The sequence below is a fragment of the Globicephala melas genome, chromosome 5 (assembly GCF_963455315.2).
Source record: "Globicephala melas chromosome 5, mGloMel1.2, whole genome shotgun sequence".
In the NCBI taxonomy this organism is placed as follows: domain Eukaryota; kingdom Metazoa; phylum Chordata; class Mammalia; order Artiodactyla; family Delphinidae; genus Globicephala; species Globicephala melas.
Window position 1 is genome coordinate 18,776,675 of NC_083318.1, and position 24,186 is coordinate 18,800,860.

At 40.1% G+C, this 24,186-nt stretch overlaps 2 protein-coding genes across 3 annotated transcripts; one reads left to right on the top strand and one right to left on the bottom strand.

Moving 5' to 3' along the window:
* Nucleotides 1-2,554: 2,554 nt before the first annotated feature.
* On the bottom strand, nucleotides 2,555-11,835 carry BBS12 (Bardet-Biedl syndrome 12). 2 transcript variants are annotated; one of them, XM_060298966.1, is made up of 4 exons: nucleotides 11,699-11,835; nucleotides 7,485-7,547; nucleotides 4,370-5,283; nucleotides 2,555-4,264 (listed from the first exon to the last, which is right to left on the bottom strand). In XM_060298966.1, the coding sequence occupies exons 3-4, from the start codon at nucleotides 5,271-5,273 to the stop codon at nucleotides 3,129-3,131; spliced, it is 2,040 nt and encodes a 679-aa protein (XP_060154949.1). In that variant the 5' UTR covers nucleotides 5,274-5,283; nucleotides 7,485-7,547; nucleotides 11,699-11,835; the 3' UTR covers nucleotides 2,555-3,128. The 2 variants fall into 2 exon arrangements, with proteins under 2 accessions (XP_060154949.1, XP_030719786.1); XM_030863926.2 differs by having other exon boundaries at nucleotides 2,555-5,283.
* A 302-nt stretch (nucleotides 11,836-12,137) lies between these two features.
* LOC115857148 (centrin-4-like) lies at nucleotides 12,138-15,846 on the top strand. Its single transcript, XM_070045568.1, is given in 6 exon segments — nucleotides 12,138-12,266; nucleotides 13,695-13,741; nucleotides 13,743-13,836; nucleotides 14,231-14,359; nucleotides 14,973-15,110; nucleotides 15,314-15,846. Coding segments are annotated over 6 exon segments (627 nt in total). The 3' UTR covers nucleotides 15,404-15,846.
* The last annotated feature ends 8,340 nt before the right edge of the window (nucleotides 15,847-24,186 follow it).

Here is a 24,186-nt window from a genome sequence, read left to right on the forward strand (position 1 = left end):
CCTGGCATGGAGCCGTTCTCTCCCTCTACACTTAATACCTCCGGCACCCTCCACCCTGAAGTCATTTGTTGTACGGAAAAAGCCAAGTGTGTAACGGGGGAACTCTGGGGAAGAAAGTGACTCAAATTTTTATAGCTCTGTTAGATACAGGTGCCCAAGGGACCATGCTACCCAGTCCCTGAGGGACGTGGCTACTGGGCACAGGGTGGCCCAAGGTACCCAGGACTGCAGGGCACTGGGGAGATGCAGTGGTCAGTGGAGGACAGAGAGAAAGATCCCTGGAGCCTGGGTGCTCTCCAGATACTAGGAAGGGCACGGGGAGAAGCTGGCACCAACACTGAAATGCAGAGTCAAAAAAACAACCCCCAAAACAAAACCTCCCTGCCTGCCGCCCTCACTCTCTGCTCCTTCCTGAGCTACCCGTCAGGGAGATAACAGCAACTCTTGGCACCTGTTAAAGCCCCTAATGTGAAACTTCTTGGTCCATGTTTCCATAGGGGGAAAAAGTGACTAAAGGTAACTGACAGGATTGGAGCAAATCTTGCAGTAAAGGAAAAAAGTGACCCTGTGGGTGGGTCCCAATGGCCCAATTCAATGTACTATTATCATGAAAATACATAATTGGCATCGAGGTGTTATGTGCTTGAACTTAAATGCTCATGAAGTGCCAGAGGAGATTCTCTCACGCGGGGTATTGCTACAGGTAGAGAAATGAGACAAGCTTCCGGCCAGCTACCACCATGCCCTGACCCATCCTAACCCATCCACAGGGTGGGACTGAGTGTGTGTGCCTCTGTGCTCTGATGCCTCAGATGTTCACTATACAGGTGATATATATAGACGTTCTGGGGTTGACAGGTTAGAAGCCTGTCTCAATGGCCCTGACTGTGGCGTTATCTACCTCTACCAGTAGGAGTGACCGATAAACCTGAACAAAATTCAGAACACTGGTTGCCAAGGAAAGTTCCTTGATACCATTTGGAGAGATTCACAGCACTCATCCCTCCGGGAGTCAAACAAGCAAATGCTTTATCTCCTTGACCACCACAAGCCACCACCACAAAGGAGGCTCAACTCCTTGTTAAGCCTCTTATTTGGTACAGGAGGCAGGACATGATGCCATCAATGGCAGCTCTCAGTTAAGAACACTTACAAACACAGGAACCAGGACAACCTTGTTTCAATCTGACTGATCATATGCTTCTCTTAATGCCTGAGTGGCCTTGGATTTTGCCATGCATGGCAACTGAGGCTGAAACTACTAGGTAACACTACCTATGTGACTTAATCAAATTTATATACTGGTGATTCAATTCAGGTTTAACAAGAAATCCTGATATACAGTGACCTGGGCCTATTGCAGTTATGTGCTTGTATGTGGGGAAAATGGGCCACAAAGGTATCTCCGCTAGCGATGGGAGTTGCCTTTTGGCCCATCTATTGCCTCCTGTTATTTTCGGCAATGACACCAAAGACAGGTAAGACAGTCAAAGCTCCCTTGCGTGGTTTATAATGGATAACAAATTGGTCTTAGGCTACATTCTGGCTAATAAGAAGGCCTACTGGCCCTCCCTTGGAACTTACATTTGACTACATTCAAGGCCCTTGGGAACATGAGTGAGGTCCGTACTGCAGCCTGGCTTCACCCTGCTGCTCGGGGTCTGTTTTAGTAGCCTTGATTTAGTTGGTATGTGAGACCAACTGAATAGATTTGGTACTGACTAAGCAACCTGTTTGCCAGATTAATCAGAGTAGCCGACAGAGTGGCATACTCACATGAAAATTCAAGTCTGGCTAAGAACGTATCAGGTTGAAGAGTGAATTTCTGGAGGAGGCTACCTACCATGGCTCTGAGTGACACTGCAGACTTTCTCAGGACGCCAGGCCTATCTTTACCCAGTCCACGTCTCAGGCTTGTGTTTACACTGAGCAGCCTTGAGGCATGAGGTAACAACTGCCCTTGGACAAAGAACGGGATTGTTTCTGCTTACTGTAAAAGCAGTGGCTACCCCAAGTGTTCCTCTTCCATAACACAACACACTGCGTGTGCAGGCTGCCATCAGTGGCCCTCTGTGTTGCTTTCGTGGGACGTAGAAAACTGGGGAACTGATGCAAAGCAACCTGAAGCTCTGGCTACTGCTTTTCCTGTGAATAATAAAAGCCCTTTGCCTCTGATCCAAGCATCTTGTGTATTCTGTAGCATCCCATGAAACAGCAACAGGCTAACCTGTTAAATTATAAGTAGGGTGAACGGCAATCCCACTACTGGGCATATACCCTGAGAAAACCATAATTCCAAAAAGAGTCATGAAGCACAATGTTCACTGCAGCTCTATTTACTGTAGCCAGGACATGGAAGCAACCTAAGTGTCCATCGACGGATGAATGGATAAAGAAGATGTGGCACATATATACAATGGAATATTACTCAGCCATAAAAAGAAACAAAATTGAGTTATTTGTAGTGAGGTGCATGGACCTAGAGTCTGTCATACAGAGTGAAGTAAGTCAGAAAAACAAATACAGTATGCTATCACATATATATGGAATCTAGAAAAAAAAAAAGGTTGTAACGAACCTAGGGGCAGGACAGGAATAAAGACACAAAGGTAGAGAATGGACTTGAGGACATGGGGAGGGGGAAGGGTAAGCTGGGACAAAGTGAGAGAGTAGCATTGACATATACACTACCAAATGTAAAATAGATAGCTAGTGGGAAACAGCCGCATAGGACAGGGAGATCAGCTCGGTGCTTTGTGAACACTTAAAGGGGTGGGATAAAGAGGGTGGGAGGGAGATGCAGGTGGGAGGGGATATGGGGATATATGTATACGTATAACTGATTCACTTTCTTATACAGCAGAAACTAACACAACAATGTAAAGCAATTATACTCCAATAAAATGTTAAAAAAAGAGACATGTCCAGCTACAGAATAAAAATATAGAAACAGAGAACAAAATTGTAAGTAGGGTGAAATCTCCGACTTTGTACAGTTATTGACACACATCAATTATTTTCTCTTGGTAAAAGCTGGCATTTTAGAAACTGTAACTTGGCTACTAGAAAATTTATTATTAGCACGACATATTACCAAAGATTATTTTCCAAAGACTTAGCCAATAACACTACAAAAATAAAAAGCCCTCTGATTCCTGCGAATTTATCTGCGTTTGTTCAAGTCCAGTGATAATTTCACTGTCTGTCTGAAGAACTAACAGTACTAAATCCAAGGCTCGGCGCCATGCCTCAATCTTTGGTGTAACAATGTCATAAACTCTTGGAATCTGTTCCAGTTTATCTGAAATGTCTGAATTTAAAATCCCACTATTTAGTTTACTATATTCATTCAAGACGTAAGAGGAAGGAGAGCCAGAGTCTGTAGCATTTTGTAGATGATGTTGAATGAATGTGCCGGCTTCAAATTCTGATGAGTAACTGGCAGTGTTATACAGGAGAGTTGAAAGGTATCTGCGCCATCCATTTGCCAGGAGTTTAAGCACAGTCGGTCTGTACTGTGTCACAGATGAGGCCAGCCAAGAGGAAGTATTATGAAGCCATCCTGAACAGCCTTGGTTTCCTTTATTCACAGACTGCTCCGCAAGAATCTGAAGATGGCTAAGACACAAAAATTCAACTGCGCCACCCCCAAGGAAGACCTTTTGCTCTTTTAGAGCATGATACAGACGATAGGCACACGTCCAGAAGGTATCTTCTTTGGTTTGCACCTGGGCAGTGACTGGACTAGTCAGCACTACTGTAACCAAATTAATTCCTTCTGTTTTTAACATGATTGCCATTCTGTTGATCTCATCTGCAGCATCAAAGGGAATGCTTCTCCAGATGGTCACACAGACCCCACTGCCCACGCAGTTTTCGTTCACTTGTGTAATGTAGGTCACCTGCACTGCTCCTGAAGCCTCTGCAAAAGCCTGCATTACATTGCCATTCATTGATCCAATTACCAACCTCTTGCTGTCTGTGCATTTTTCAATTAAGCGTTCAGACACATTTCCTTGTGCCAGGACAAGGTTCACATTGAACTTGATTAATACCTGTAACACATGATCTGTCCACAGTTCTTCTGAGCCATCTTGTTGAACCTTCAAGCTTTCTGATACTGTTTTAATACTTGCAGACTTATTAAACCCCAGGTGGCGATAATTCTCTGTGAGATCACCTTCAACAAGAACAATGCGAATAGGCTGATTCTGCAATTCCTTGATCAGAGCAGTACTAGATATTGATACAACAGTGATATATCCTGGACAGACACAAGAAAAAGTTTCAGGGAAGCCAGGTAAGCAGCAAGTGAAGATTCTTGAAATGTCAAAAAGAAATGGCACTGTACAGCTGCCTTGCTGCATACCTGCATTCTGATATTGTAGCCGTACTGCTTCGTCTACTAACTTCATGCTGCTGTGACCTCCGTGACTCAAACCCACCTCCAACTCCACCAAATCATCACATCTGTAAGTCTTGGGAGTAGCTGCACTAAGTTGTTCTAGAACTCCATCTGGTTTGCTTATCCATTGATTATTACCTGTCCTACTAAAATGTCTACTGTGGGTTAGTACTGACTTTCTGCAGCGGGTGTCTGCAAGCAGACTGTTTTTCAGAGTTTGAGGAGTTTGTGATGTGTTTTCATCTGCTTCAACCTTATCCTGAGACCTAAAGAGTTGAGGTGATTTAACAGGTCTCCCAGAAAGACTGTAAATGGCCAGTGACTGAGAGGCAACATCTTTGAGATCACGCTCTTTCTGTATCAAACCAGTACCTGAAGGGATTTGGAGAAAAGGGTATACGCCGACACTAAATGTTTCAGGTCCAGAAAATGTCTTTGTGTTAATCATACGGTCAAATACATTGTGGATAGGTACTTGAAGGGAAACTACCTCTTCAATGCATGAATTCAAGCCTTCTGACATTACAGACACTATTAATGAAATGGGGACACCCAAATGAAGACATTCTTCAGCAGCACTGCTCCATGCACCAACAAGAAACAAAAGAGTACTGGTTCCAGTTCTGTATGTGTTATTTTGTGCTTGAACTGCTTCTCTGAGAAGTTGTCCCACTGCACTGGTTAAATCCAAACTTTCAAGAAGCCTTACTGTTGAACTGATTAACACACTTTCATGACACTCTTCATCTATAATAAATTTGGATGATTTGACTGGGCCTAGGAAAGTTCTTCCTGTTTCTGCAAACGATGAAAGCTGTTGAAGTCCCACGTGCCTTCTTTTGTTTATGACCCTGCAAGCCATCACCATGAATCATCATCTGCAAATAAAATTAAAACTTGGAACTTTATTCAGTGCAATTCATGGTAATAAAAGAAAAGTAAGATACAGTCCCTGCCTTCGAGGAGTTTCTGATACATGTAGTTTCCATTAAATATGGTCAGTGCAATGATATAGCATTAAAATTTGAAAAAATAATTAGCAAGTTGAAGGAGGTAGTAGTAAATGCACATATATGTGACAAAAACACAGTGTACCTGGGTAATACAAGTAATTTAGTTTCACGGGATATAAAGCAAGTAGTGGGGAATAGTAGGACATGAAGCGTTAGAAGAGGAAAGAGGCTGGATCATGAAGGGCAGTATGTGCCACGTCAAACTTGACTCTACTTATAATGGGAAACATGGAAGTGCTTTAAGCGGGGGAGATGAAGAAACAGCTTGATGTAGTATCTGACAGCATGTACTCTGAATCTAGAAGTCTGGGTTTGAACTTGTCTCTACTGCTTACTAACTGTGTAGCCTTCAGCAAGTTTCTTAACTTCTTTACCCCGTTTTCACGTCTGAAAAATGAGGATAATAACAGAATCTACTTCATAGGGTTACTACCAGGAGTAAATGAGTACAGTGCTTAGAACAGTGTCTGGCACACAGTGCTTTATGAGTACTTGCAATAACAATAATAAATTTATAATATAAAACTGAATAATATTAAAAATAAAATTAAGTAATACTAAAATTATTATTAGTGTTTTGGATATATTACCACTCTGATAACAGTGTAGAGAACTGATTGGATGAGTGCCAGACAGAAGGCAGAGAGGCCATGGTTATCTAGATGAGAAATGTGGAAGAGGGATGGAGGTAAAGGATGGATTTAGCTATTGATTAGAATATAAAGGGAGGAAAAGTACTGTTTAAAAGGAAGTTCGAGGGCTTCCCTGGTGGCACAGTGGTTAAGAATCCGCCTGCCAACACAGGGGACAGGGTGTTCGAGCCCTGGTCCAGGAAGATCCCACATGTCACAGAGCAACTAAGCCTGTGCACCACAAATACTGAAGCCCACGCGCCTACAGCCCGTGTTCCACAACAAGAGATGCCACCGCAATGCAAAGCCCGCACACTGCAACGAAGAGTAGCCCCTGCTCACTGCAATGAGAGAAAGCCCGCATGCAGCAATGAAGATGCAACGCAGCCAAAAATAAATTAATTAATTAATTAATTAAAATTTAAAAAAAGGAAGTTCGAGAGCATTAGACTTTTTCCAGGTAGTATTTCAGAATTCATATCTAAAACTAATAGGAAGAAGTTATAAGAGAAAAACTTCAGCCCAATAGAAAGAACTTTTTAACAAAGTACTCTAACTGAAAAGCTGTCTGTAATAAAATAACCTGTCTTGTGAGGTATGGGCTCTTAAAGCACTACAGCTAAAACTGTAGATAACATACACTTCTTTTCCAACTCTAAGACTTTATAATTCTTCAAGTACATATATATACATATTTTAATATTTTAAAAATATATATATATATTTATTTGGCTGCGTTAGGTCTTAGTTGCGGCACGCGGGATCTTCGTTGCAGCAGGCGGGATCTAGTTCCCTGACCAGGAATTGAACCCGGGCCCCCTGCATTGGGAGCGCGGAGTCTTAGCCACCGGACATCAGGGAAGTCCCGCAAGCATATTTTTTACCACAACCTTTTAAATCCAAAATATCAAAAAGCAAACAACTCTTGGAGTTTTTGCTTTTCTTCTAATGCTGGCCACAGCACTGGTAAATTTGTTCCTATAATGCCTAGAGTCATCCTTGATTCTGAAGAGCTCCACAGTTCCAGATACACCTTAGGATCTGCAGGAAGCCACAGCACCTGTTGCTCAAGAGTAGCTTCCTAGAGGCTTTCAAGGACTAAGGAGAAAAGCCAGTACAGCCTAAGAAAACATAACAAATTGTTTGAACTCAGCTTCAAAACCTCTTTTGTGAAACTTTCAGTTCTGTAAAATAAAAATAAAACTCTTGATATACTCAGGTATATCCCTGAACAGCATCAAATTATACTCTAGACTCCAACAATGCTGAGACCCATCCTGTCTTACAGCTCTCTTATCTTACCATATTTTTGCTGTCCTCCACCCCATATTATCAATTCTCTACTTACCCAGTTTAAGTTCCCATTTGCGGATTATAATCACTCTCTTGTACATAGACTCTCAAAGTCCTTGTCTCTCTTTTGGTTCATCTTACCTTGCAAAGCCACTAATCTTGATGAAATCCAAATCTGTCTACTCCATGTTTACCCTGGGGCAGCTGAAAATAAACAGAAAAACACACACAACCGCACTGACTGGTGTCATTTTAAGTTCATGACTCCACACTGCAAGTGGCCCTTAATACTGCCTGGCAATCTATTTTGTCAGTCCTTTTGTCTTTTTTTTAATGGTTATTGGGTTCTATTTTTAAAAGTTTCATCTACCCCTGAGTACAAAGGACATTCCATATTTCTTCTAAAAGCTTTATGGTTTTAGTCTTTTTTAAAAATTGAGGTAAAGGTCATAAAGGTCATATAACATAACCATTTTAGAGTATACAATTCAGTGGCACTTCGAACATTCACAGTGTTGTACAACCACTACCTTTATCTAGTTCCAAAATATTTCCATCACCCCGAAAGAAAACTCTGTAGCCATTAAGCAGTCCCTCCCTGTATGTCTCCCCCCAGCCCCTGGCAACCACCAAGCTGCTTTCTTGTCTCTGTGGATTTACCTATTCTGGATATTTCATAGACTCATGTAATATGGGACCCTTTGTGTCTGGTTTCTTTCACTTGGCATAATATTTTTTAAAAAATTTTTATTGGAGTATAGCTGCTTTACAATGTTGTGTTAGTTTCTGCTGTACAGCAAAGTGAATCAGCTATATGTGTACATAAATCCCCTTTTTTGGATTGCCTTCCCATTTGGGTCACCACAGAGCACTGAGTAGAGTTCCCTGTGCTGTACAGTAGGTTCTCATTAGTTGTCTATTTTATACATAGTATCAATAGTGTATATATGTCAATCCCAATCCCCCAATTCATCCCACCCTCTCAGTTAGCATAATGTTTTTGAGGTTCATCCACATTGTAGTATGTGTATTTCATTCCTTTTTATGTATGTGTGTAGGTAGCTATCATTTTGTTTATGGACATTTGGATTGCTTCTACTTTTGTTATTTTTAATTAATTAATTAATTTATGGCTGTGTTGGGTCTTTGTTGCTGTGCGTGGGCTTTCTCTAGTTGCGGAGATTGGGAGCTACTCTTTTTTTTTTTTTTTTTTTGCGGTACGCGGGCCTCTCACTGTTGTGGCCTCTCCCCTTGCGGAGCACAGGCTCCGGACACGCAGGCTCAGCGGCCATGGCTCACGGGCCCAGCTGCTCCACGGCATGTGGTATCTTCCCGGACCAGGGCACGAACCCGTGTCCCCTGCATCGGCAGGCAGACTCTCAACCACTGCGCCACCAGGGAAGCCCTAACAGCTTTATATAATTATGCAAATCTCCCCCTTTCAACGAGGCCTATCCTGAGCATCCTATTTAACACTGCAAACTCCTCTTTTCCCTTTACATTCTGGATTCCCTTTATTCGCTCTAATTTCTCTTTTCCCACAACATTATCACCTTATAAAATAGTACATACTCTACTTATTATTTACTATTTATTGACTATGTCCCTCTGTTGGAATATAATTCCCAGAAGGGCAGTTTCAGTCACTGATGTATCCCATATACTGATAACACTGTCTGACACAATGCAAGTACTCAATAAATATTTGACAATGTGGTTTTCACCACATTTATTATCTTACATTTAAGTACAGAACTGAAATAAGACTAAACAGATGCCATTGTCAGTATTCCTCCACCATAAATTTAAGGTTCTACCACCTCTGGAGTCGACATGATTGCTATTTGGCACTGCTGTGGTTGAGGCCCTTTAATTGCTTCCAAAACGGTTCCTCCTTCACATGGTTGTCAGAATTATCTTTGAAAAGCACAAACCTAATCGGATCACTCCACTGCCTAAAACAACTATTGATCTTAGAAAATAAAGTCTTTACCTCGGTAAAGGTGTCCCATAATCTGACTTCAATCTAATTTATAAGGCTCATCTTCCACCTTTCCTTACAAACCCAATGATCTAGTCACACTACAACATACCTTTACTTTCATTTCCGCACATACTATACTCTGATTTGAATATCCTACACTTTCTTCACCTTGGTAAATGCTATATATCTTTCATGACCCAAGGCAAATGCCACATTTTTGATACAGCCTCCTCCAATGCCTCAAGGAGAAGTAGCACCTCCTTCCTGGGCTGCCAAAGTACTGTCTACACACATCTACTAAAGCACTTAGCACCCTGAATTAAAAATACTGTTTTTATGTCTGTGCCTATCTCCCCCACTACTCTGTGGGTTCCTTGCTTTCATTCATCTTTATACTCTACGCTCAGTTCCTTTCAAACTCACCCAATACATGGCATAGTACATGATATGTAGAAAGCATTAAATAAATTTCGTAGATTTAAGAGTGATAGTAGGTTTAACATTTTTCCAGATTAATATTATTAATGTTCTATAGTAAAATTAGATTAGTAACAGCTAGTTTTCAAGACTGAGTACTTCCTACCTAAGACCTAGAAACTGCAATCTGAGCCTATAATTGAAAAATCATTTTCACTAGAAGTTAATGTCCCAAATATAAAAGCCTAAATCACAGAATGATGTAAAAGCAGGTGAACACACTACGCAGCCTTTTAGTTGCCATAAGATCAAACTTGATCCAGGAGAGCCTAAAAAGTAGAATTGTTTCTACAAATTTGGTCATTATTCATTTCTGGTCTCAGAAATCCCTTTAATATTAGTAGTAAAGAAGAAGTATATGTCCTTGAAACTAATCAAGAGCAACTTTCTCAGTGAGATTAATGGCCTGAAAAATCAATATACTATAATTAAGTGACTGAATATTTTACCTAATTCACGAACTATCTTGAATTTGCATCGTTTAAATTTCCACTGGGGTAATTTTACACAGAAAAATCACTTCTAATATTAGAATAACTTTACCTATTTTCCAGAATCCTAATGAGGTTTTGTTTTTGGGTTTTTTTTTTTTAGATCAATTATTACAATGCTTGGGTGTCTGCCTGGTATATAACGTGAGCAAGAAAGGATGATGGTTTTGGAAAACGTGCCATGTTTCAACTAACTGAAGTAGGAAAAGTGACTTGGAAGACTACTTCAAGAATGTACTTTGCACATTTTTCTTTCCTTACCTTCAAGGAGATAAGTGGGATAGAGGGAAAAACCTAGGCAAAACTTAATATTCTTCCTGAATCCACTGTTGGAGAATCCTGTATGATTTTTAGGAAAAAGTACTTACTCTAGAGAAGGCACTGCAGGAGGCATAAAAAAGAGCCCTGATGTGTAAGCGATTAAGCGTTAGAAGTTTTAAGAGACTATCACCTCTTCATTCCTACCACCTCAGTCCTTCCCCTTCACCCTTTAGCTGGTCCCAGACAAGATTCAGAACTGGGCGGAACCAGCAAGTCTGGCCCTTTGGCCAAGAATTTGCTTTGATTTACAGCACTTATATGGCATCTGAATCTCGACAGTTACTGAGTCAAGTGGATTTTCAGGCTACCTATGTCGGACTCAATGCGGATCTATGCTGGATATATTTGGAAAACCGGCCAAATCTTGGGATTCAACCAACTGAACGGCTGTGGGTGAGAATGTCGGGGGCGTGGAAAAGTCTGATGGTGATTATGGGTGGGTCCAAAGTCCAACCCCGCAAATAAACGCTACAACACTGGTAAAGACTCTTTCCTATGCAAGGAGTCTTCATGTGCATCCTAAGACCCGCACTGCCCCCGTGCCCACACCACACCCCTCCTGTAAAGAAATGCTGCCTAGGGCTTCGCTGGTGGCGCAGTGGTTGAGAATCCGCCTGCCGACGCAGGGAACACGGGTTCGTGCCCCGGTCCGGGAAGATCCCACATGCCGCGGGGCTGCTGGGCCCGTGAGCCATGGCCGCTGAGCCTGCGCGTCGGGAGCCTGCGCTCCGCAACGGGAGAGGCCACAACAGTGAGAGGCCCGCGTACCGCAAAAAAAAAAAAAAAAAAAGAAATTCTGCCTACCAGGCCAGAATCGCTGTGAACCAAGGAGGAGGGAAGTCGCTAAAGGCCAAGCCCCAGGCACTGTGGAGGCTGAAGGAGGCCTAGCGGCGCAAGGTAAGGACAGTCCCCTCCGCCTCTGGTAATCCGGCCGGTAAACCGAAGCTGGACCAATTCAGCAGACCCACCAGGCTCTAGAGTCTCATCCCTTCCCCCGGCCCCAAGAGGTTAGAAAAGCAAACAATATCCCCCCACATCTCCGTCAAAGACTTAGCAGTTGGTAGAAGCACCTCGCTACGAACCTCGCTCTTTTCTCCATCCCTACGGGAGGCTCCAGTTCCCCGAAGTTCTGCCTGACACTGTGACGCCAAAACGCCCGGGGGAAGAACCTTCCTTTCCGGTTCGCATTTTGCGCAAGTGCGCCGCAGGCCCAGCTGGGCTAACGGATAGTCCTGGTTGCTAAGAAACCCTACGGAAAGTTCTGCTTAATGGTAGCCTGGGAAAGGCATAGCGTTACGCTATTGGTAGAGAATAGAGTGGGGGATGGCCTCAAGGACCTTCTTTTGTGACCATTGGGTGGCATGACTGTCAATCAGTGGGGGCAAGCCTGTGTGGGCGGGGCCGCAGAGAGGTCGGCGAGAGCGGCCTTAGCAACGGCTAGCAGGCTGTGAAGACTACAGTCGGGCTGTGCGGCGGGCGGGTGAAGCCCGGAGGTCCCGGTTGAGGGCGCCGGTCGGGGACATGGTGAGTGCGAAGCTGCAACCACTTACTGGGGCAGGGCTGGGGCTGAAGTTTCTCCCCGGAACAAGGAAGGAATTTAGTTTACGAAATGTATTATTCGCCTCCTTTCATGATCCTCGACTGTCATTAGTAACCCCTCCCTTCGTCGCCGAATAGAAGCGCACTGTCCATAACTCTAAAGACAGAAGAGCGGTTCTCCAGTTCATTTTTTCCCCTCCTCAACCCCAGTAACCGCTACTACCAACGGTGTTGGAGACAGAAACCGCTCTCTAGCCAGAAATGAGTTGAATACAGAGAATAAGATGCTTTAAAACCGTTGGAGGGCCTGGGCCTCTAGGAAAGACATCCAGAACTCTGAAAAAACTGGCCGGGGGAGCTACGAACTCTGCCACTGGAACTGTTGAAGATGAGTGTATCTGCAGTCCAGGGATCAAGAATCTAATGCTGCCACAACCAGTCTTAAGATATGTGAAACTGGCATCTAGATACACGGGTCGTGGAGTCTCTGCCACCACTGCTTCTTAACCCAGAGCTGCAGACAAGATACTGAAATGAGGCTGCAGAAGAATCCCAGGAGTAACTCTGGGACCTTGCTTGCCAGCAGAAAATGGCAAGTAGCAGGAAGATGACCTCCATCTTCCCCAGATACGGATAATTGGTCCAACATTTATTCTTCTCCCAGGTCCCTGGAGTAATTTTTCACCTGGAAAATGTATTTTTTCATTTCTCAGTCTCTGCAACATAGAAAAGTATGTGAGAAGGTGGGAAAGGAAATGATGTTTCAATCAACCATGTCTCACAAAATAAATTTTATTATGAGACATACAGGCAGAGATGAGAGTAAATATGCCTTAAACACTGCTGTTCAGATATACCAAGTAAGGGACTTCCCTGGTGGCGCAGTGGTTAAGAATCTGCCTGCCAATGCAGGGGACACACGTTCGAGCCCTGCTTGGGGAAGACCCCACATGCTGCAGAGCAACTAAGCCCGTGTGCCACAACTACTGAGCCTGCGCTCTAGAGCCCGCGAGCCACAACTACTGAGCCCACGTGCCACAACTACTGAAGCCCCCGTGCCTAGAGCCCGTGCTCCACAGCAAGAGAAGCCACTGCAATGAGAAGCCCACGCACCGCAACCAAGAGTAGCCCCCGCTCACTATGACTAGAGAAAGCCCGCGCGCAGCAACAAAGATCCAGTGCAACCAAAAATAAAATTAAATTAAAAAAAGATATACCAAGTAAGGCCAATTGTTTTCTGACATAACATCTGCTATTCTAGCATGTCTTCTTTGCCTCTTTTCCGTATCAAAAGTCACTAATTTGATGGAAAAACCTAAGATGTAAAAAAGAACCAGGCTTTCCAGCAAGATATGAATAACTAAAATCACAAATGTTAGCAAAGGGAAAGGGGGAAATTCTTGAAGTTCATTATATGATAGGGACTAGGATACTTGAATATGTTTATTATATTTAATTAGTTCATCATTAACTCTTCTGCTTCTGGTACTTTTTCCAGTTACACAGTTTATCTTTTACCCACATGTGTATTTATTACAGGCATCCAACTGCCGCACAAGTTCAGGCCAATGGAAGAAAAGAGCAGCAGAAATTGAATGAAACCCAAAAGCAAGAAATTAAAGAGGGCTTTGATTTATTTGATGTTGTTGGGTCTGGAACCAGAGATGTGAAAGGATTGAAGGTTCTGAAAATACTTATAATTCCATAACATTTGAAAAACTCTCATTGCTTTGTTGCAATCTTTAAATCTTTCTTTAACAGTAGCCTTCTGAAAGCTTGATATAAAATCTCTTCAGTGCAGACACCTACCCCTGCAGTGTACATGCCTGGCCTGTTTAACAAAACAGTATCTCGTTAAGCATTTTATTCTTGTTTTATGAATGAGTAGGCCAAAGCCCATCGTGTCACAGTGACATCTTATGGCACGGTAGGATTGGAACCTAAGCCTGCTGACCTGACTTTCTAGGTTTAAGCCTAGTGCATAGTGAAAAAGAGAGAACCTAGTAATTAATAGGTAGTTTAAGAGCTAGGAATGAGATTGTGGGCTGTTATAATTTATTTGCTTTCTATTTCAGATTGCAATGTGGGCCTTAGGATTTGAACCAAAGAAAGAAGAAATTTAAAAAATGGTAGCTGAAATTGACAAAGAAGGAATCGGCACCATTAGTTTTGAAGATTTTTTGGCCATAATGAATGTAAAAATGGTATAGTAGTGATTTTGTTTTTCAATGAAATACAAGCAGTAGCCTTCTACAATTTTTGGCTGAAGCGATCAGAGGAAGAATTGGAACTAGGTCTTTAAAGATGGGTAGGATTTAGATAGATAGGAATAACAAGATTAAAGATGTTTTCAGGGTAGTAATGAAGACTGTCCAGTGTGGAGAAGAGGTTTCTTGTTAGGAAATAATAAGGATATATGGCTGGATAGAGAGAACGGGGCCAGCATTTTTAAGCCTTGAAATCAGCAAACAATTTATTGAGTGCCTATTTTTGTCAGGCAGTATCCTAGGGAGCATTGAATGAGACAACCTCCCTGTTCTCTTGGAGCTTATATTTTTGAAATGGATCTCAGTTAGTGAGGTTAATACAAGATAGATTCTCTTTATCACCCTGTGGCTCTTCCACTTAAATAAACCCTGAGTTTCAATACCTTGAGGGCAGATGTGAATGCACTGGAATAATTGTTAAAAGCCAGAGCAGTAAATAGAGCTCAGCTACCTGCTGTGTTGCTGTTCTAGACCTCAAAGACCTATACATCCAGACTAATCAAATAAATAAATGACAGACTAATGACATTCAGTTGTTTCTGTTTTTAAGAGTGAAAAAGATGAAAAAGAAGACATATTGAAGGCTTTCAAATTATTTGGTGATGATAATACAGGAAGTATATCACTAAACAATATCAAGGGGGTTGGTAAGGAACTAGGGGAAAATTTGACAGATGATGAACTTCAGGTAAATTTTACTTATTTGTATAATTATAATTTCACATATAACTTATATACAATTATAATTTATTATAATTTATAGCTATATTCTTTAGTCGTATTAATACATTTAAAATAAAATTTGGTTTTGAGTATGTATTTGAATGTTCATTTATATCATTATGCCTTTTTAATAGATTTCACATATCCTATTTACATTTCATTTTACAGGAAGTGCTTGATGAAGCTGATCATGATGGGGATGGAGAAATAAATGAGGAAGAATTTTTGAGAATGATGCAAAAGACCACTCTTTATTAATACTGTTTTTTGTTCCTTCTGGCAAGTGGTTAACAAGTTTGTATTTAAGTTCCATAATATCTGTATGTATTCATTTTCAGTGTTTAGTTTATGTACACAAACTGGCCTTTTGATATCTAGTCCATGTGAGAAGTTACCTGTTTCTACCAATATGTTGTTAAATCTGTAGCATCAAGAAACAAAGGAAATGTAGTGACTTCCTTGAACCATGAATCTGAGAACAGTATTAATTCCAAGTGCTATTTTTAGAGCCCCAGGGTCCAAAGACTTAGATTTTTTTTTTTAATTTAAGGAAATCAGCCCCACATCAAATGAATTTGACAAGCAAGCCATTACTTTCCCTGTTACTTTCCTTTTGTGCAACTCTAAAAATGATGAACATTTGCTTTTTTACCAATTATTCAGATACATAAAGCCTTAAATAAAACTATCTGGCAACTTCATTATTTGCTAATTTTCTTCTTATAAAGAAATTCAAAGCAGCACTTATGTCATCCAGATTTCCCCATACGTTTGACCCTATAATTTAGCATTTATTTAATACCTATGTCCTAGGACAGGTGCTAGGGGTTTTACATATATTATCTCAGTTACTATTTAGAAGCAGTAGTATTAGCTCCATCTTACTACATATGAGAAAACTAAAGTTCAGAGAATTTAAATTTTAAAATTGTTAATTTTCCCATAGATGATAAAATATGGATCCTAAATCTTATAACCTCACTCTTCATTATGTTGCTTCCCTGTGGATAAAAACTCTCAGGATAATTGTGTGTATTTTCTAACTCATATAATTCTATGACCCTCTTGTAATTTAATTTTATTTGTTTTTTATGAAAAAGCCAAACTATGGGGAGTCTTTTGACCCCCGCTGGGCCGCACAAGAATGGGCCTTGGGCCTGGAACACTTCCTTACCAAGAGATGGAATCCTTACAGCTTACACTGGACTTGTCACCTTGTCTGTAATTATCTTTCCCTATTTCAGACTCAATGTGTACTACTTTGTTCTGCTTAAGTACATGTGTCATATGGCACCTGGCCAACCCCAGTGCCTATCTGTCCCCTTTGGGGAGAAGACGGGGTTCTTCTGTTGTACAGGAAGGGTGTGTGTTGGCCAATTGCCCAGTGTCGGCTTCTGGGAGGGACCGGCTGGCTATAGGAAACTGACACTCACTACTGAAGCTGATCTTTCTGTGTCTTTTCTCTATTCTAGTAAAGCACTGTTCCAGCCAGTACTTAACTGCACTGTGTTTTCCTTAGCAACTCTGATACCAAGATGCAGTGGGCAGAAGTGCTTCAGCCTTCTGCTCCTGATAATAGGTGACAGATGCCACTTGCTGGACAAAACTCTTCCTAAAATCAAGTACATGGTAATGGTCTTTGGAGCAAGAAAGGCTGGTAGAAAATGTTCCTTTAATTGCCCCACCTAGTTTATTTTTAGCTCAACTGAAATGAAGACTAAAGTTTTTTGTTTTGTCAACACAAGAGAGGTTTTTATTTGATTTAAGCTAGGTTGGCATATGCTAATGAATGTTCTTAAGTGCTTCACGGTATTTTTAATTCCTAATTATGTAGCATTTCCTCTAGACTAAAGAACGATATACCTACTAAACATGCTTCATATGTGAAAATTATGGCCTTTAGGTTGTTAAAAGATTTATATTTTTAAGTGGGTAATACACTTAAAAATACACATGAACAAGTTTAAAGAGTTCTAAATAAGTCTTCTTACCATTCAGCCCCAGGTCTCCTCAGAGATAATTATTTTTACCAGTTTCTTATGGATCATTGCAGAGGGTGCATATACCTATGCACATGAATAAAGAATAGATTTTTTTCCCACAAATGATAGCATACTACGTACATTGTATATATTAATTTTTTCACTTAATATATTTTAGTGATACTTCCAGAGCAATACAAATAAAATGACTCATTCTAATGGCTATATAATATCCCATTGTAAAGATTATATTTTATTTAAGAGTCTTCTATTGGTGGACATTTTCTTTATTTCTAATCTTTTCCTTAATATCCTTATACATATGTCTCTGTATAGATGTGAGTATATCTGTAGAATTAATTCTTACAAGTGAGATAGTTGGGTCAAAAGCTATATGCATTTTAATTTAAACATTTTTTATTTTGATAGATATTGTCTTCTAAAAATATGTTTGCCAAGTTACATTCTTAATAGTATATGAAAATGCCCATTTCTTGATAAAGTATTACCAAACTTTTTGATTTCTGCCAATGTAACAAGTTGCAAGTCATATCTCATTGTAGGTTTAAATGTTAAATTCTATTATGAGAGGCATTGAGTATCTTTTCATATTTGGGATCTATTTTTTTCCTTTCTGAGTATTGTCTGTTTGTGTCCTTTGCCTATTTTTCTGGTGGATTTTAAAAAATTTACTGATTTCTAGGAGCTCTTTCTATACAAAGGAAATTAATCTTGTCATATGTGTTACATGTATTTTCCTGTTTGTTGTTTGTCTTTTGATTTTAATTATGGATCAGTTTTTAAATTTTAAAAAGTTTACTTCATGAGATTATTTCTATAGATGTTCAAACTATTGTAACAGTAAGAGGGCAATGATGTATCTTTTATCAGTATTTATTCTCACAATAACTGTATTTGTCCTACGAGACTGTAGTCTAATTCTGAGAGTTAAAAAGTGGGGGACGGGCTTCCCTGGTGGCGCAGTGGTTGGGAGTCCGCCTGCCGATGCAGGGGACGCGGGTTCGTGCCCCGGTCCGGGAGGATCCCACATGCCGCGGAGCGGCTGGGCCTGTGAGCCATGGCCGCTGAGCCTGCGCGTCCGGAGCCTGTGCTCCGCAACGGGAGAGGCCGACAGTGAGGGGCCCACGTACCGCAAAAAAAAAAAAAAAAAAAATTATACAAAAAGTGGGGGACAAGGTGATTATTTATCATGCCATTGAATTTTCCATTTGAAAAATAATCATCTTTACTTTTTAGGTGAGATGATCGGGATTTAATCCAATGCTGGAGTAAGGGAGAGTTTTATAAGCATTAGATCTGTTTGAGTTTGCTTTATGTTTGACTGAACCCAACTAAAATGCCTCAGACTCTAAAAATGGCCCTGGGAATATTGCTAGACGAGGAAAATCCAGGACCAGGCCAGAACTCTTGAGCTATTTTGGAACATATTCAGGCTTCTATGACTGCTGTGGCAGAAATTAACTCCTTAAGATGAAGTGAAATTTGTTGGGGTATTTACATCTCAAAATGTTTCCCTATTAAAAATACTTTTTGAGGGCTTCCCTGGTAGCACAGTGGTTAAGAATCCGCCTGCCCATGCAGGGGACATGGGTTCGAGCCCTGGTCTGGGAAGATCCCACATGCTGCGGAGCAACTAAGCCCGCGCGCCACAACTACTGAGCCTGTGTGCCACAACTACTGAAGCCTGCGCACCTAGAGCCTGTGCTCTGCAACAAGAGAAGCCACCGCAATTAAAAGCCCGCGCACCGCAACGAAGAGTAGCCCCCGCTCACCGCAACTAGAGAAAGCCCGCGCACAGCAACGAAAACCCAATGCAGCCAAAAATAAATAAATAAAATAAATTTATTTAAAAAATACTTTTTGAGATTTATAAATTTTGTAAAAAAAAGAAAAAATAGAAAATTATGACTATTTTATGGTTTCACAGTCAAATAAAGGCAGATAAAGTAAGATGATAAGACTTAAAAAGCTTGAATCATTTTAGCCAAAGATCTTAGAATTCACTTACTTTTATCCCAGAACAAATTCAAACGTACCTAGTTTTCTACATTTTCCTTCCTCTCCCGGGAGCAAGATCAAATCCAACAGTATGTGGACAACTTAAGAAGCTCTCATAAAGGCATAAAGGTGGTCGAAATTAGAATAATGCTTACTAAAAGAAAAATCATTTCAATCACTAATCAACATCAAAGTTTTTAGATTGTCTGCTAGGTAGGGGGGCTGTGAAGGATACAATGAATTAGATGTGGATCTTATTGTCTCTAAGTTGGCTGGTAGTTCATGTGGTAGGCATCTTCTGAAGTGGCTCTCAGTGATCCAGTTTCCTGGTATCCTTGCCTTTGTGTAATCCCTTTGTTGAGTGTGGAGTAGATCCAATGATTGGCTACTAATTAATAGAATATGGCAAAAATGATGGGAGGTCTCTTACGATATTGGGTCTTAAAAGACGTTTACTTCCCTCTACTGGCACTCTCTTGCCTTTTTGTTTGCTTGCTCTGGTGAAGCAAGCTGCTGTGTTTTGATCTGCCCTGTGAAGAGAACCACATGGCAAGGAGCTGAGAGCAGCCTCTGGCCAACAGCAAGTGAGGGACCAAAGCTTTCAGTCTGTCAACAAGGAACCAAATCCTGCCAGCAACCATTTGAAGGAGCTTGAAAATGGATCCTTTTCTAGTTCATCTTTGAGGTGGGCTGCAGCCCCTGCTGGCACCTTGATTACAACCAGTGAGAGACCCTGAAGCAGAGGAGGACTCAGTTAAGCCACATCTTGATTCCTGAACTTCAGAAACTAAGATAATAAAGGTTATTGTAAGCTACTAAGTCTTGGGAGTAATTAGTTACACAACAAAGGATAACTAATACAGTCCCCCATCTTGAACCTTGTGTGTTCACTTCTTATCAATTGGGTTGCTAGATATACAAGTAACCAAGTAACAATTACAACTCTCCATACTAAATATAGAGGAGAGTAATTAGACTTATCACATGAGAATATAGTTAAACAGCAATACCATTCATTAGGGTGCCACTGTTCTCTGACTACTCACTGTCAGCCACATACCTGAAATGCAGCAAGTTTTCTACCTAATATTTGTAGCTTGGTGTCTTAGTCTGTTTGGGCAGCTATAACAAAATACCACAGAATAAACAATAGAAATTTACCTCTCATGGCTCTGAAGTCTGGAAGTCTGAGATCAGGGTGACAGCATGGTCAAGTAAGGGCTTTCTTGTGGATTGCAGGCTTTTCATTGTATCCTCATTGGAAGGGGCTAGGGAGCTCTGCGGGCTCTCTTTTATAAGAACACTAATCCCATTCATGAGGGCTGTACCCTCATGACCTGATCACTTCCCAAAGGCTCCACCTACTAATACCATCACCTTTGGGGGTTCGGATTTCAACATATGAATTCTGGGGGGGGAACATACACATTCATATCATAGCACTTGGATATCATGAGGAATTCAGCCCACCAATGAGAGGACCCCTAAGAACTTTATTATAAAGTTCCATTTTGCAGTTCCTGCAACCTGAAGCTGTCACTCAAATGACCCTTTCCTTAGAGCCATTGGCTGGTATAGATGTCCTAGAGTTCTGACTGATATTTTAGTTGCTAACAAGCAGGTGTTGGCAGTGAAAGTAACTAACTACTGGGCTTCAGGCAGCACTAAAAGCGGGGTGATTTCAAGGTTGGTGCTGATAGAATCTTGGCAACTACAAAAGCAGACCGACAAACACCTTAAAATGGATGAAAATACATATTGGATGGATCACCATCTGGCCTAGGAATCAGCAGCAAGCCAAGGACACAAGAATATGTAGCAAAATCTAAGCAATTCTTTAATTATTAAAGAAATTGACCCTGAAAATTAAAATGTTACTTCAAAGAAAACTCTAGGTCCAAATAGCTTGTTGGTGATTTCTGCCATTTGATGAAGAGGATATTTCATTCTTCCAGAAAATAGAAAAAGAGGTAACTCTTCCAAACTTGGTTTGTGAGGTCGGCAAAACTTTGTTACCAGAAGCTACAAGCATAATGCATTTTAACCAAGTTAGTTTTGTTTCAGAAAAACAAGATTTGTTTAGCATTTGAAATTTGATCAATGTAATTAATCTATCACATTTTAGAATAAAAACCAAAAATGATGTAATCATTTCAGTAGGTAAAAAAATCTCACACTTGATCAAACGTAACCTCCATTCATTATAAAAATTTGTGGCAAACCAGGAATAGGAGAGAATTTCTGTTAACTGTGTGAAGGTATCTTCAAAACCTACAAACATCATCTTAATTGCAAAACATTCAAATCTTTCTCTCTGAAATGAGGAATAACAACAGAATGTCCTTTATCACTAACTTCTATTCAATACTGTCCTGATGAGCTAGCCAGTAGAGGAAGAAATACAATTCTTTTTATTTGCAGATGACATGATGCATACACAGAATAGTGAAAAGAACTCATATATTGCTGATGCAAGGCTGTTATGCAAATGCAAATACAATTGTATTTTTACATACCAGGTACAAATAACTGGAAAATGAAAAAAATTAAGAGACTAATTATAATAGTATTAAAAATATAAAAATCCTATGACTAAATCTGATGAAGCTATACAAATCTTCTACATCAAAAACTATAAAAGAATATCGAGAGAAATTAAAGAAGACCTAAATAAATAGAGGAATATTATTATGATCATGGATTGGAAGACTCAATACTATAAAGATGTCAGTTCTCCCTTTATTGATCCATAGATATAGTGCAACCAAAATCCTAGCCTGTGTGGAACTTGACAAGCTGATTCTAAAATTTACAGAAATCCAAGGGGCCAGTACCCATTTGAAGAACAAGATGAGAGGACTAGCTTGCCTGAATATCAGGATTTATTATAGACCATAGTAATTAAAATAGTGTGGTGCTGACTAGGAGAGACTAATGGACCTATGGAATAGAGCAGAAAGTCCTGAAACAGATTCATACATATATGGCCCTTGCATTAAAACAAAAGTAACTATGCAGATCAGTGGGACGTTTTCATTATAACAAATGGTTCTGAGTCAATAGGATATCCATAAGGAATAAAGGAAAACATGACCCCAAACTCACACCATACATTAAAATTAATTCTAAATGATTGTTGATCTATACATGAAGAATAAGAATATAAAGCTTCCAGGAGATAACCTAGGAAAATATCATCATGATCTTGGAATCAGATCCTAATTAGGATACAAAAAGCACTAACTTTAAAGGAAAACACTTATAAATTGGACTATATTATAAATAAGAACCTCTCTTCATAAACAGAGAGTATGAAGACATAAGCTACTAAGTGGGAAAAGATATTTTCAATAAATATACCTGACCAGAAAGAGAAAAACAAATATCGTATATTAATGCATATATGTGGAACTTAGAAAAATGGTACAGATGAACTGGTTTGCAGGGCAGAAATTGAGACACAGATGCAGAGAACAAATGTATGGACACCAAGGGGGGAAAGTGGTGGTGGTGGTGGTGGTGGTGGTGGGATGAACTGGGAGATTGGGATTGACATACATACACTAATATGTATAAAATGGATAACTAATAAGAACCTGCTGTATAAAAAAATAAAATTCAAAAATTCAAAATAAATAAATACATATACCTGACTAAATACGTGTATGTAGAATATATAAATAACTGTTTAAAAATCCGTAAGAAAAAGCCCAGTTTAAAACAATGAGCAAAAGACTTAAGCAGACATGTCATAGAAGAAGATATCCTAGTGATCAAAAACATGTGAAAATTAATCAAAATAAGGAAGGTAGTAGGCTGAGTAATGGCCTCCCAGGAGATATCCTTGTCCTAGGCCCTAGAAAATGTGAATGTTATCTTATATGACAAAAAAAGGACTTTGCAGATATGATTAAGGATTATGAGATAGATTTCCTGGATTATCTGGTGGGCCCTAAATGTAATCACAGTGTCCATATGAAAGAGAGGCGGAAGGACATTTGACACATAGAAGAAGAGAAGGAAATGTAAGCATAGAGGCAGAGACTGGAGTGATATGGCTAAGGAATGCTGGCAGCCACCAGAAGCTGGAAGACTTAAAAAATGGATTCTCACCTATTGGCAGTGTATCCCTGCTGGCTCCTTAATCTTGGCCCAGTGAAACTGATTTTGAATTTTGGACTCCAGAGCTATGAGAGAATAAATTTCTGTCATTTTAAGCTACCAAGTCTCTGATAATTTGTTTCAATAGCCACATGAAACAAATACAAGGGCAATGCAAATTAATGTCACCATGAGAGAATTATAAATCCACCAGAATGGCTAAAACTAAAATAACCAATAATTCAAAGTGTTGGTAAGAATGTGAAACAATGAGAATTCTCAACTACTGCTTCTAGGAGTGTAAATCACTTCAACTGCTTTGAAAACAGTTGGCATTATTCGATAAAGAGTAGCATATGTATATGTTATGATCAGCATGTATTCCTAGGAACATATCCAACAGAAATGTGTGCACATATGGGCCATGAGACATAAAAACTGTTCATGGCAGCAGTATACATAATAGCCCCAAAATAAGGATACTCTAAATGTCCATCAACAGTAGAATATATAAATAAATAGTTATATATTTATATAGTGGAATGCATATGCTAATGAAAAACCAAATTCACCCACACGCAGCAACACGGATGAATTGCAAGCATAGCATCGACAGAAAGAAGCCAGGAACAAAAGTATATGTTCTGCATAAATGCCATTTCTATAAAGTTCAAAACCCAGGCATATCTAAAAGACAAAATAATGATTACCTTGGGGAAGAGGGAGGAAGTAGTTGTTAGGAGGGGGCTTGCAGGGGATTTCTGAAGTGTTGGTAACTTTATATATCTTGGCTTGTGTAGTAATTACTTAAGTGTTTACATCGTCTTAATCCGTTGAGCTGTTTATTTGGCTTGTGCATTTGTGTGAGTGTTGTACTTCAATAAAAAAAAGTTGAAAAAAATTCATGTCATATTGTTTGGCATCATAATTTTGTGTCAT

Coding starts and splice junctions, on each gene's coding strand:
- BBS12 (XM_030863926.2), bottom strand. CDS start 5,273: ATGGTGATGGCTTGCAGGGTCATAAACAAAAGAAGGCACGTGGGACTT.